The sequence below is a fragment of the Ochlerotatus camptorhynchus genome, unplaced genomic scaffold, assembly GCF_037179485.1.
Source record: "Ochlerotatus camptorhynchus isolate MF236.1 unplaced genomic scaffold, CSIRO-AGI_Acam_v1.1 ptg000077l, whole genome shotgun sequence".
Lineage (NCBI taxonomy): Eukaryota > Metazoa > Arthropoda > Insecta > Diptera > Culicidae > Ochlerotatus > Ochlerotatus camptorhynchus.
The window spans coordinates 4,691,192-4,705,137 of NW_027040567.1; the positions used below are offsets into that span (position 1 = coordinate 4,691,192).

Below are 13,946 nucleotides of genomic sequence, written 5' to 3' on the forward strand. Positions count from 1 at the left end.
CTGTCGACGATTCGGAAGTATGCCACCGCGACAAAGGCCTTTTCGCTCGCATCGACGAAGATGTGGACTTGGAGCGACTCGTAGTTGGCTGGACTGTATCCTGGAAAATAGCAACGACTGATCTTCACCTTAGTCATCTCCCGTAGAACTATCAACCACTGATTCCAGTGGCGGAATATATCAGATGAAACCTTTTCGTCCCAGCCGATGTTCTCTCTCCTCGTATCTTGAACCTGAACTTTACCGTGAATAATGAATGCTGCAATAACACCGAAGGGATTGCAGAGACTCATTACTACGCTCAGTAGCTCCCGCTTAGTCGGAATAACTTCACCATCTATGAGCTGCCGTAGTTTCTCACGAAAGTGCAGACCATCTTCTTCTGGAGACCAAATCATTCCCAGCAACCGCTAGAACCTACAATCTTTACCCACCGAAAATCACGTAACCGCAGCAGGATTGGCTTCTCCGATGCGATTGAGGACTTCCGCGCTGAATACACTCGGATAAAGAAATCAGCCTTCCCGTGAATCGCTGCCACTTCGCTTGCTAGTTGAACCGCTTCCTCGATCGTGTCGACGCTGTCGAGCTGGTCATCGATGTAATGCTTGTTTTATATCGCCCAGGCTGCTCTTGGATACAGATCCCCGTGTTCTGCTGCATAAAGGTTCTTTACGAACTGCGATTGAACGGGTGAGCAGGTCGCTCCGAGTATGTCCAAGTCGGTTACCATTATCTTGATAGGCAGCTCCGGAGAATCCCGCCACAAAAACAGTAGAGCACTGCGGTCGACATCGTGGATAAGAATCTGGAGGAACATCTCCATGCTATCCATGCTACTTCGCGCTCATGGAACTGAAATAGAGTAGCCAACAGTGAAGTCAGACGGTCCGGGCCTTTCAATAGGTGGTCATTTAGTGAAATGCCCTTGACTTTAGGCGCCGCATCCCATATGAAACGAACCTTGCCGGTTTATAATAGGATAGGACCTGGGCTTTATTTAAACTCAAACTCGATGGCGGTGCCCTTCACACAAGCATAAGCTTCTACGACCGATGATCTTTTTCCGTCAATTCAATTTTATAATTGAATGAAAAGGTTGGTAGCAGGTCACTTTTTAGTGGCTTGGTCACTATTTTCAAGTCGGTCGCTAAAAAGTCACTTTTTGACGTAGGACTACGTCTGTGATTTCTATATGGAGGTACACTTTGTAAAAACCGAAAATTGAACATGTAACAAAATTATGAAAGATTTTGAACGTTAAAAACCTCAGCTGCACCTGGACCGATTTCAATAAATTTTTCACCAATCGATCATAAATATTTCAACGGATCTGTTAAATTTAAGACTGTTGAAAATTGAACGAATGTGCAACTTTTGCTATGATAATTAAAATTATCACCAATTTGCTGCGAAAAGCGATTTCCCTAACACAGATTTCAAAGTTGAACTTGATCTGGTTCTCACCAAACGTTGTCTATTCAATCAACGATAACGGCGCCGGTGGTGTAGTGGTAAGCGTGATTACCTCTCACCCCAGCAGGCCTGGGTTCAATCCCAGTCGGCGCCGCCGGGATGTTCTGAGGCATAACATCTCTGATCACGCCTTCCTTCGAATGGGAAGAAAAGCCGTTGGTCCCCGGTTCATGAGTTGATGGGTCGATAGGTAGGGTCCAGGTGTGGGAGCTGCCTTCCTGGCACGTCGATAGCATTGGTGCTCAGCACGGAAAACAAGATCGACGGAAAAAAACAAACCAAAGAAAAAAAAATATTCAATCACCGTGTGATGAGTAGTGGTGTTCTCCAGTACACAATGAAAGGCTGCCTGCAAGCAGGTGCAGCCCACATGAGCACCCATAGAAGGTGGTAGAAGCCGCACCGCTATTGATCGGAATCAGTAGCTCTTCGTGAGTCTCTGCGGGCCATCTATGCTAAGCACGTCACCCTCATTCCAAACAACATACAGCTCACCAGCCTCATCTGTGTTTAACACCCTAATAGCTCAGGATTACTCAACCATCACGACAAAACGATCCTTTTCAGGACCACCATAAATATGAAAAAGATTATTTTTTAGGACATTTGTTAAGGTCATCAATCGGATGTCAGTTCCCACATAAAGATAGAGCTGGAATTAGGGCGTAACAGCTTTTGTAAACAATGACTTCTTTAGATAATGTCTTGAAAGTTAAGTCTCGCCCACGCAAATTAACATCACAATTAGGTAGGGTAAGGCTTCCCCTACCCTAATGTTGGTTTGTGTGGGCATGTCTAGAATTCCTAAAAATCATCGAGAGAAGTCATTGTTTACAAAAGCTACTAAGCCTAATTCCAGCTCTATCTAGATATGTTTAAATCTAACATACCATTCAAAGTGTTTTTATGTTACTTCATACGCGAAGTTAGCGTTTTCAGAGTTGGTTGGAAATGCTAATATGAAGCTTTAGTGTGTTAATATATTAGCGAGAGAATGATCTTTAGAAGAGGGTAGGTGGATAGTTCCGTTAGAGTACGGCAGTATGAAAATTAAATAGAAATTGAAAATGAGCGAAGGGCCATTAATGCGACAGTTTTTGAAGTTAGACGCACATCTTTTGCCTAACCCGTACGATGTACGCGGAGACTTGAAGTATGTCTTCAAGTCTACAGGCAAAATATGTGCGTTCTCCTTCTGCTCATAACTGACTGCGGCTGTGGAATAGTTCTAGAGACGTTTCATCACTACCGAAAGCCCCACGTTTGCGAGAGCATTTCCAGTCGATGGTGTGTTATAATGCAATTCTTCTTTAGTGATGAAACGTCGCTAGAACTATTCCAGTGTGACTTTCTAAAATGTTTTCCAGTAAAACGCCTAAACTATTATTCCTTCTTCTATAAGATAAAAAAAAGTGCAGAAGGTGGAACCAATGAAACATCTTTATGTCACAGCATGTAATGAGTGATTTCTCTAACACTAAATAATATGTCATATAAAGCATTTCAACAAACATAATAAACAAACATATACCAATTTTTGGTTCTCATTTTGTCCTACAAACGTTCCAGTAGACCAGAAAATACTTTTGATTTCTAAGGTCCTTTCACAGATTTGAATAATTTATTTATTGTAGAAAGGTAAAAAAAAATTGTGTCATACATAAGTGTAGGCCGATTTGTCCGGAACATTTTTGCAAGATTCAATTATTCGGAGAGCACAGAATGAATTATAGTCAAAGTAATAAATTATCAGTTAGGGTAATAGAGCTAAAATTTAAAGTGCGCTTTCAAATTTTTGGTGGAACTAACAATTTTGCCTCTCAAAATGCAATGCGCCATTATTTTGTTCCTAATTCCAGCAAAAGTTTAAAAAGATTTTTGTCTTAGATTTTGCGTAATCATAAAATAGAACAATATTTTATTTCTGACTGTAATTTCATACAGTGAAACAATGTTTAACCTGCTCATTGATAAAACAAATAAAAGAAACAGACAGTTTATTTGATATAATTATGAATGATTGTTTTATTTTTATAACATCAATATGGAGAAAACGCACACCGCATGTTGCAAATATTGATATATCTTTAAAAAAATCTCATTCCCAGCTTAATGACACGTGAATTTGAACGAGGTTTTTATTTATATTTGTTACATTAAAATATCATATACAAAAACAAAAATGAATCCTAAGAATTGTTTTACTATAAGAGAAAAAAAAATCAAACGTCATGGTTATTTCACGAAGAAAAAAAAAAGAAGCTTATTCATGAGGCTAAAAAACAAGATCACATTAAAGTAATCCAAATGCAAACACAGCATGCGACATAAAAACTCGCTTAAAATCTTTCAATATAAAAAGAAACATACCGATTTAAAAACTTTAAATAGTATCTAACGTGCTAATTGAACATATTGATTGACAATTACATTCAACTAATTGTAACCTCAGTTAGCCTAGTTAGTAATGGCATTTTGGTTATTGATTTTAAGATTCAAACAAAGGACCAAAGTTTAGTGATTATTTTTGCATGCTGAATGATCTAATTAACACCGCTGTTTGATGATGATCGATCTAAATGATATTACAAATTGACGTGTTGTTTACTTTTTGACTTTCAGATACATGAAATGAGAGAAGATGCGATGAAGGCTGATTGAAATTGGGAAAACCCATTAGCAATTTCATTTTCGGCGGCTTGCAAAGAAGGATAACAACGAACACGGTGTGATCCCACCCGATGTAGTTCCAAATCATTCAGATACTCCAGCTCCGTTACCGTTAAACTTTTATCCACCCATTTCCAAAAAACTCCTTTCGCCACGAGTCTCGTTTTCTCTTTTTCTAAACGGCTCTCTTTTTGAAGTAGTGATGATCTTTTTGATTTACGGTTTAGTGACTTTGCAGTCAAAAAAATGAGCTGTGTTTGTTCACATCGACTGATACTGAGTGGTTGCGGTACAAGCACATATCGTCGATAATAGACGATTGTTGTGTATCAGAGAACACTTGCGCAAAAAGACTAGGGTGGGGAACGGATTCGAAACTCAAATGTCATTAGCCAAATACATCCGTAGACCATAGGTCCACCGTTGTATAATTGGCAATGCATCCGTGTACTGAATGGGAATTGTGGGTTCGAATCCCACCGGTGCCTTTAGATTTTTTCGCAAATTTTCTAACACACACGTCTCTTACCGATGATTTGTGCTTACCTGTCAGTATGTTCAAAGTAGTGTTGATCTGTTCCTAGTATTCTCCTTTCAGCGGTGAAGATATTCTGCAGTTGTCTGTTTCCATATGATTTGTTTTCATAATAAAACAAACAGAAAAAAATGTACCCGACTTGAAATGACCGATCACAGCATTACGGAAAGCTTACAAACATCAAAAGTTTTCTGACTTCTATGCCTCAAGTACTTGCAATATATGTGATTATAGGGCCAGAAAAGTTGCTTGACGGTACTTGATTAGTATAAAGCTTGGTGGCATTTGTCATGCTGCTAAGATTTAAAGCAAAGTCATAATTTCACTGTTTGACACTAAAATAACAAGCTGACAGTTCACTCCCATACAAAGGACCACCGAGGGGTGCTAAAATGGTGATTTTTGCTAATGTAATTGCATTTATTTAAATAGTTTCATTGTATCAAAATTGATGAAATTTTGGATTTCTGATCCATTTTTAATGCAGATTACGAATATGCATTTACCTCAATATCCTTAGAGAACCCAAATGATAACTGTGGAAGTGCTTTATAGAACACTATGTTGAGAGCAGGCAAAAGCTCGTGTTGAAGCATCAAAGTCAGACATGGAGAGTTTTGTAGCTTTTTAGAAACTGATTAGAAATTATTTTATTTTCATTTCACTGTCCTATGCTGGAAACTTTAGTCGGCAGTGTGTTTGGAAAAAAAAACCCTAATAGCCAGAAATAGTTGATTTAGTTTTTGATGTACCTGAATGTCTAAAATGATCCAAAATATGACATTCTTAGGACATTTCGAAACATATTCCAGATAAAAAAGATGTAAATATTCCATGTTAATGTAACTAGAAAAAAAACTGAAATAAGACTGGTAAAAAACATACTTAGCGTATTTAGTAATCATTCCAAACACATATGTAACAGATTGTCAACGAAATTTAAATACAACTTTAGAAAAACATATTTGGCTACTGCCGATTGGCTTTCTGGTGTATTGTTTGCATCTATTAAATGTGAAAAATGTCGTTTCTCGTTGTTCAAACATGGAAATCTAAGAATTCCAAACCAAGTTTAACAGTGGTTCCCTCAAAATGGATTTATATGGGGGTTTATAAAATTCAAAGAATAATTTTTCACTAGATAACTTATGGATGCTGTTACAAAACATTTGCAGGCTATGCAAAATCTTTGTAATGGTTGATTATGTCTAACCTGGCAAACGAAATGTACCACATTATTTAATACACAAAGACTTTTATTTGTTTCGATGAAACATATTTGACCATACTTCTGGTTTGTTCACTTAAACATAAAATACTTGATTCGTGATATTTGTCAAACAAAATATGTAATCAAAATTTCATGCTTTTACAAACGTGTTTACGAATGCATGAGTGATGCCAATTTAAAACAAACAAATTTACAATCCAAATTGATTCGTGCGCTTATGTTTTCTATTGCACTTATCACACATTAGTATGACTCAATTGTTAAAATAGTACTGTTGTAGTACTTTATACGACAAACTAAATATCATACCATTTGAAATTATGTTTTGAGTGTTACTTGGGAGTAGCTATTCGTGAAACGCTGTGGGCCATCTATGTCAAGCGCGTCATACTAAGGAGTATAAACAGAGAGAACCCCGCTCAAATTCCTACTCCTAGACAAAACACAAACTCCTGCTGCAGTTAACAAATAAGATAATAAGATTTATTATATAACACCACGTAGTCCTACGTCACCATTGCGTACAACCCCATAGGGCTGTCCCTTGTAGTTTTTCATCAAAAAGTAACTAAAGTCACATTTTTACGACCAATTTTGAGAGTGAAGAATTTGATTGATGACAGCTTGATTTGATAACAAATTTGTGTTAGAAAGATTGATTTTAAATCCGGGTGTATAGTCAGATAAGAAGAGTTGTTAATTAACTAGTTAACTATTCAATCAATCATATCATTCGACCAGTTTAAAATTACCTTTCCTACCACTCGAACATGGACCAATACTTTTAGATTTTTTCCTTCTAGAACTTCGAGAAAAGACAGCTTTATTTGCGATAGGCACTGAAATCACTGGTAGAAAAATGTCCAAAACTGCTCGACTACATGTTCAATCGGGTTCTTTAGGCCGTTCGCAATGCTGAGTTTCAAAGTTGTTTTGAACGACTCGACAATTCTATAATTTGAAACTGTCAAAAATAAAACTGCAACACGATCAGTGCAACGCACAGTTCCAAAAGATGTTTGTAATCATCAAGTTCCATAAACTTTACTGTTCTCTATGAAGTTCATAGAGTTTTTTTGTGAAGCTCTTCGAAACATCTTAAAAATACATCCAAAGAAATTTGAAACAGAGTTCCATTCGTGTTTCAAACTCGCTCCGAAATAAAACAGAATAGTCGAGCAGTTGAAAATCTGGTGCAAAATAGTACTCGAATAATGCAACTGCAACTCAGCATTGCGAGAGGTGCGTTTCTGTTCTAGTTTCAAATTGAAACAATCCTTATAAAATACAATAGCATTGTGAACGGCCTTAGGCTGTGTTCGATTTGGCAAACTTTCACTTAAATTTTACTCTTTGATAAAAAAAAATTAAAATGTTCAAAAATCCCTCCGTTGTTGATCGGTAGAATTTCGAGAAGGTGTTTGTCAAAACTAATTCCTTGTCGGTCACAATAAAATCTGGTGGAATAGGAGAGCTATTTGAAAAATTTTCATCTGCAAAATTTAAGTGAAAATACATCAAATGGAGCACAACCTAATGGGTGTTAAGGTAATTGCATATTCTTAATCTGCATTACAAATAAAACCGATACCCTAAATGTCATTAATTTTGAATCACTGAAACTATTTTAATTAAGTACAATTACATTAGCAAAAATCACCATCTTAGCGCCCCTCGGTGGTAGTTTATACGGGAGCAAGCTATCAATTTGTTAGTTTGGTGTCAAAAAGCGATGTGATTATTTTGCTGTCTGAAAAATGTCAGAACTTTCTCTAGCCAATAAAGCTTCATATTGGTATTAGTATAGCATTTCCTCTCAACTCTGAAATCGTAAACTTCACGTATGCAGTAACAAATACTTTGATTGAATGTGTCACTGACGACATGTAAAATCTGATTTTCAAGTGTCTATCTGTACGAGAAAAGCAGAGAAGAGGACTTTTTGGTAAAAGGACACCTTATAGTAAGCATGGTTTTCGATAGACCATTTAATAAAAATCACATCTATCATTAAAAATACGAATGCTTGTGTCCCTCAATGACAGGCAATTTTTCATACCAGATGCCAGTAGAAAAACCGTAGTCCATTTTTCTCCCCCAAGAGGTGTGATAAATCAAGCTTCTATATCGAAATCAGTCCCAAACAGCAAAGCCAGCCTCTCGGCAAATAAGGCAACCGGATTGGTTCCATTTCAACCTGTCCTCTTAGCATATGTAAACCGTCACGTTATCGTTCTAATTCCACACATGATGCTGATTTCACTTGGGTACAGTCATGAAAAGAGCCAGATCATCATTCATCCACTACGAATTCAACTCCCACGTTAAACTGTCAAAACCCAGTCGTCGTCGCCGTCGCCATCGCCGTCGCCATCGCCATCGCCATCGTGCACTTGCTCCATATGACTCCAACTTTCCGTTTTTTCTCATATAGTTATGCTAAAGCAGTGTTTTCATCGCGTGTCACGCACGCAATAACTGCGTTTGATTTCTCTAATCCGATTTCACCGTCAAAAAAAAAAACCTGTCCAATTTCCTTCACGTCTACCTACTTCAAACGGCTTGCACTTACAGCCATGCATCGTGGCAGAAAGGAAAAGTGATGGATGGACCCCCTGAGGATACGCCATGTAAATACGCTGAGAAAGACACGGTGCGCGTTGGATTTGAATCCGTGTAAACAAGGTTTGAAAAATCTAAGCTCTCGCCAGTGCATTCCAGCTTCAAGCTGAGCGAAAAATTATCATATTTCCGCGGCTGATCATTTGATCAGGCTCATAACTTAATTACGAAGGTGGTGGAGTCTATTAGATTGCACCGCGCTGCCACAGGAGGATCATATTTCATTCCAGTCTGCTACAAGCAACCAGTCAGTGGGTGCGCTAAATCCTAGCTTTTCAAAACGACAAGCATCGAATGTTAATTAGAACCACGCAAACAGAGAAATCACTAACCAACTCCCTCCCTGTTTCTTCTTTTCTGTACCTTTTTCAGGTTACCAAGGACTGCGGTGCACCGTGCAATTCGATGTTTTTCTCGGAGAACGAGCGAACCGTGCTCAAGTACTGGGTCGGTTCCTGGGCTGCGGTTTGCGTCGCCAGCTGTCTCTTTACGGTGAGTAACTCGAACGAAATTTTACCTGAGCAAAAACACATAAAAAAAAACAGAACAAATTCCTAATCATTAGTAACGCAAAACAACGCTACGTTTAGCCAATTCAAATGGTCAGCAAGCGTGAGTGCCTAGTACATGGGAGATTTGTTCCGTTTGGTTCGGTAAGATGTATGACTTCCGCTTGCTTGGAACCGAGCCAGAAACACAGCATGCAGAATTTAAAATAATCACGGCGAAAAGAGCGGGAAATTAAACGAGAAGCTCACGTTTCCTATGGCCAAGTTAGTCTGTTTTCTTATATATATGGGCGAGCTGCTGCTGCTGCTGTTGGTGGTTGGTCGCGAAATCGGACCCAGCGATAGCTGGACTCGCGTGAGCTTCTAATTAGCGCGCGCGCGGTGAAATTAATTCACATCCGCTCGACTAATTAACTCTAAATTGCGAACTTTTGAATGAGTTTTTGTGAAGGAGGTTTATTAATGCTGGTGGTGAGCGTGGGCTTCCGAAATCAAGAACAAACGGATCTGGCTTCGTTGTGGAAGATAATTTAATGAATCGTTGAAACATTAGCATGGAGTCAACAAGCTTCAAAGTGAACCAATTATTTTGGGACGGACTTGTGTAGATTTAAATGTAGATACAGTGCCTTCCCGTTTTCGGCGACATGGCTTCAATTATATGTTCGAAATTTTAAAACGTTAAACAGTTTAAGTTTGAAATCTTCATGTCCTTCGGTACGAAAGTGACTCCGTTGGCTTCGTACCACTCCAGGACAACATTTGAATGGTGGCACGAAGCTAGACCCAGCCATAAGATTGTAGGGCCCACGTGTTACTTCAACAGAGGAAGCAGACGCTTCTGTAGACACTCCTTGAGGTAGATCTCCCCGTTTACAGTCCCGGTAGTCACGAACGGCGCACTCCGTTTTCCACATGAGCAGATCGCTTGCCAAATCATGTATTTATTGGCAAACTTTGAAAGTTTCTGCTTCCTTACAACCTCCGGAACACCAAACTTTTGCTGGCTGGTGATGAATAGTAGCTCCTGAAGACAATGAGGCTTCGTCAACATCTGGGTGTACAGTTTCCGGGCCCGTGACTTTCCCACCGTATTTTGCCGTTCGTCACGATTTGGAGTCTTCTGCACTTTGTACGTATGCAGTCCCTCCCGGTCCTTGGCTCTCTGAACGAAAGACTTGGACAGATTCAACTTTTTGGCCACATCCCTAATCGAAGCATTGGGATTCCGTTTAATCGCTTTCACGACACGCTTGTGATCCTGATCACTTATAGAACATCCATTCTGACGAAGACTCACCGTACGATTCTGAGTTGATTTCCGATGTCCCGCTGAGAGAGTTGAGGATTTTCAAGGTGCTTGCGTAAACTCAATTCGCGACGTTTCTTTTTGGGTGACGCAAATTTTTTACAATTTACGAAAAACTGACAGCGATAAAAAAAATATAGTGTAATACACTCAAAACTACTTTACCCAAATTTTCAAGAGAAAATACCCAATGGGTAATTTTCTACAGCATTTTTTCCGCGATGCAATTTGATGTGGAACACACTTTATTTCCCTTGAAATCTTTAAATTTACCTGTATTTCTCTGGACTTCCATATAAAGTTCCCTCAATTTCCCTAACGATGGATCATGCTCGAAGTTCTCGATTTTTTTTTCTGAATTTCTAGGATCGTCCTGTAGTTTTACCAAATTTCCATGAAGTTCTAGAAACTTCTTTAAATTTGTTTTAATTAGGTGCAATAAAGGTTGAACACGAAAAACTCCGGACACGGAAATATTGTTTGGGTTTGAAAATGCGCCTTATTTTTCATAGTTCAATGTAACAGCTATATATTACAAGGTATAATGCTTATTGTAAGACCATTTTTTCAGTATTTCTTCTAAAGGTCCGTTTAGACTATCTGATTTTGTCTGATTTTGACCGCCGCCATAATGAAACATCTGCTTGATTTTACTTTCGACACACTTTCTCGAACCCCCCTGTTTGCTGGTGTTTACACTGCTTGAACATGTCAAAAGAACTGTCAATTTAGATTACAAACTGTATTAGGAATCAAAAGTAAATACTTTCATAATGAATAACTGGGAAAATGCTCTGGTTTCGGCAGGTGTATTTGCTTTTATTATTTTAATTAAAATGAGAAGGAGAAAGTGAACTTCATGGAGTAGGAAATGGTTGCTCAGGAGGAACACCATCAGGAATCTGGCTCATCTCGTCCTTCAAGAACTGCGATACGAAGACGAAAAAAGATTTCAAACATTTTCCAGGATGTCGATACCAACATTTGACAAGCAAGTGGAAAGAGTTCTCTATAGATCTACATGATTCCTTGAGTTCTGAAAATGTCTGTTATGAACTCAATTCTGCATATTTCTCTGAAGACCTTCGGACGTTCCGGAATTTTTTTTCTGTTCTTTGGTAAAATATCTTTAAAGTTCAACAAACTTTCCTAAAGATCTGCAAATTTCTCGGTAGTTCTGCAGATTTCTTTGAAGTTATGTGTGTTCTTCAGAGGTTCTGCAAATTTCTCTAGAAATCTACAAAGTTCCTGAATCCCTGCAGATTTAGGATCCTTAAAGATCAACAAATATCTCTGATGTTCAACAAATTTCAATAATCTTCGGACTTCTCGAAAGATCAGCGAACTTCCCAGATGTTCTGTAAATTTCTCTCAGAATCAAAGAACGTCAATAAAATTCTGAAAATTTATTTAAACATCTGCAGATTTTTCAATAGATCTACGATCTACCCTCTGAACAATTATGAAATTTCTAAAATTTCTTTAAAATTCTGTAAAGTTTTCTGAAGTACTGTATTTCTCCTCTGAAGATCCAAAAACTGCCCTGAAGTTCAATGAATTTCTCAGTAGATCTCTGAACTTCTCTAAAGTTCTGTAAATTTCTTTGTAGATTGTTGAACTCCCATAAAGTTTAGCAGATTTATCTAAAATTCTTTGAAATTTCCTTCTTGAAAATGTTTGAATTACCCTGAAGTTTCAAAAATTGCTCTGACGATTCACGAATTTCTCCGAAGTTGTGTAAATACTTCTAAAGATCGGAAAACTTTCCTGAAGTTCTGTGAGTTTTGCTGAAGTTTTGCAATTTTGTCTTAAAGTGTAGAAACTTTCTGAAGTTCTACAGACTTTTCTTAAGGTCTACGGACTTCTCTGAAATTCTTCTGACCAATCTATTTCCAACTTTCAAGGAGTTCTGCAAAATCTTGAACTTCCGTACTTCACTGAGATTTGCTTTTAAAATTGAAGTACTTTCTGAAATTTTACGAATTTATCTGAAGATCTCACATTTTTTTCTGAAACTGTGAAGCCTCTGAACCTCTGAATGTCTCTGAAGATCTGCAAAATTCCTTGCAGTTCTGCAGATTTCTCTGAATATCTACTCTTCTGATGTTCTGCAAATATATTTAAAGTTCTGAAAAGTTGTCTGAAGCTCCGTTGTTCTATTCTCAAGATCTACGAATTACCTTGAGGTTCAATTAATTTCTCAGTAGATCTGCAAACTTAGTTTTATAAATCCCTCTGTACGCTGTCGGGCTTCCCTGAAAATCTGAAAATTTCCCTAAAGATCTTCTAAATTACCTAAAGTTCTCAAAATTTATCTGAAACTATTTGAGCTTCCTTGAAGTTTTGGATGTCTCTATCAATCCAGTTTTCTATTATTAAAAGCCAAATAGTTTGAAGTGTGATTACCGGTAAATATGCTTGCATTTTATGCTTTTACATTGGAATTGTACAGTATTTAAATGATATGCAATATTGCAATTGACATGTGCAAAATGGATGGCGATTAAGGTTTGCATCCCAGGGAACAATATCCAGGGAAATGAGATTTCCCGGGACTACCGCACCTCGGGAATATAAATTTTGATCCCTGCATTTCCCGGGAAATTTATATAATTGTAAAAAGTGACGAACCAGCCAGTGGTTGAAAGTCACTCTAATAAAGAAAAAATATAAATATAATTGTAGAATTGCTTTCATTTCATTTGGCTACAGTTTCCGTTCTCTTTTGTCATTCATAATTTTAATAAATTGTCATTTTGAACTATCTTCAGCAGAGATCTCCGAAAAATTTACTGTGAGTGCGATAAAACGAACTACATTATATATCCGCTGACGTCATCAGACAGTATGATTGCACTTACATTTGACCATGCTGCCTGAAAACATACCGTCATGATAAGATGATGTTGATTCCTATCTGTCAAATGATTCCATCATTCATTAGATGAGAAAAAAGACTCCATTCATAAATCTATTTCCATAAACGGGGGAAATACAAGTATTTGTTTTTGCGTTGTAAAAATTAAGTGGAAAACCTCGCTACCCATCTCTGACTTTAAGTGTAAAAATTCATTGGTGTTGATTCAAATGTTAAGATTCACCTACTCTTTGCATATTTATAGTTAACTATGATCCTGATCTATCAATTTCTTTAAAGAAAAACAAATTTCAACAACTGAGTGAAAAGTTAATAACAAATGAGTAATTGATGTGTACGACTGTGTATGCCAAGCATGTGCACAAATGGCCGCTATTTTGTTTATTCGGCATGAATCTCAGAAATTCAAAGGATTTCGCGTGCAAAATTATAATCACTTTTTGCTGCATATATGTCATTAGAATTTCATGCACGGAAACTTTGTAGTTTCTGAGATGTGTGAAGCGAAAAATTAGAAGTGGAAGGACAAAATAAACAAAATAGCGGCCGTCTGTGGATTCCATAATATTTCACCTTAAAACAATAATTATATTACACCAAGTATAACACAGTAACAACAAATTTAACAATTCAAAAATAAAAACAAAATGACAAGTAAAGAAAAACAATTGAAATTAACCGAAAAAAAAACTCACTCCGAATTAGAGAAGATA

General features: G+C 37.6%; 1 protein-coding gene across 1 annotated transcript in view; it reads left to right on the forward strand.

The window, feature by feature from the left end:
• LOC135697737 (frizzled-like) overlaps positions 1 to 13,946 on the forward strand; it is a 359,620-nt gene that overhangs the window by 78,968 nt on the left and 266,706 nt on the right. The window contains exon 2 of the mRNA XM_065217542.1: positions 8,910 to 9,029. Coding sequence (XP_065073614.1) covers positions 8,910 to 9,029 — 120 coding nt within the window. The remainder of the gene's footprint in view (positions 1 to 8,909; positions 9,030 to 13,946) is intronic.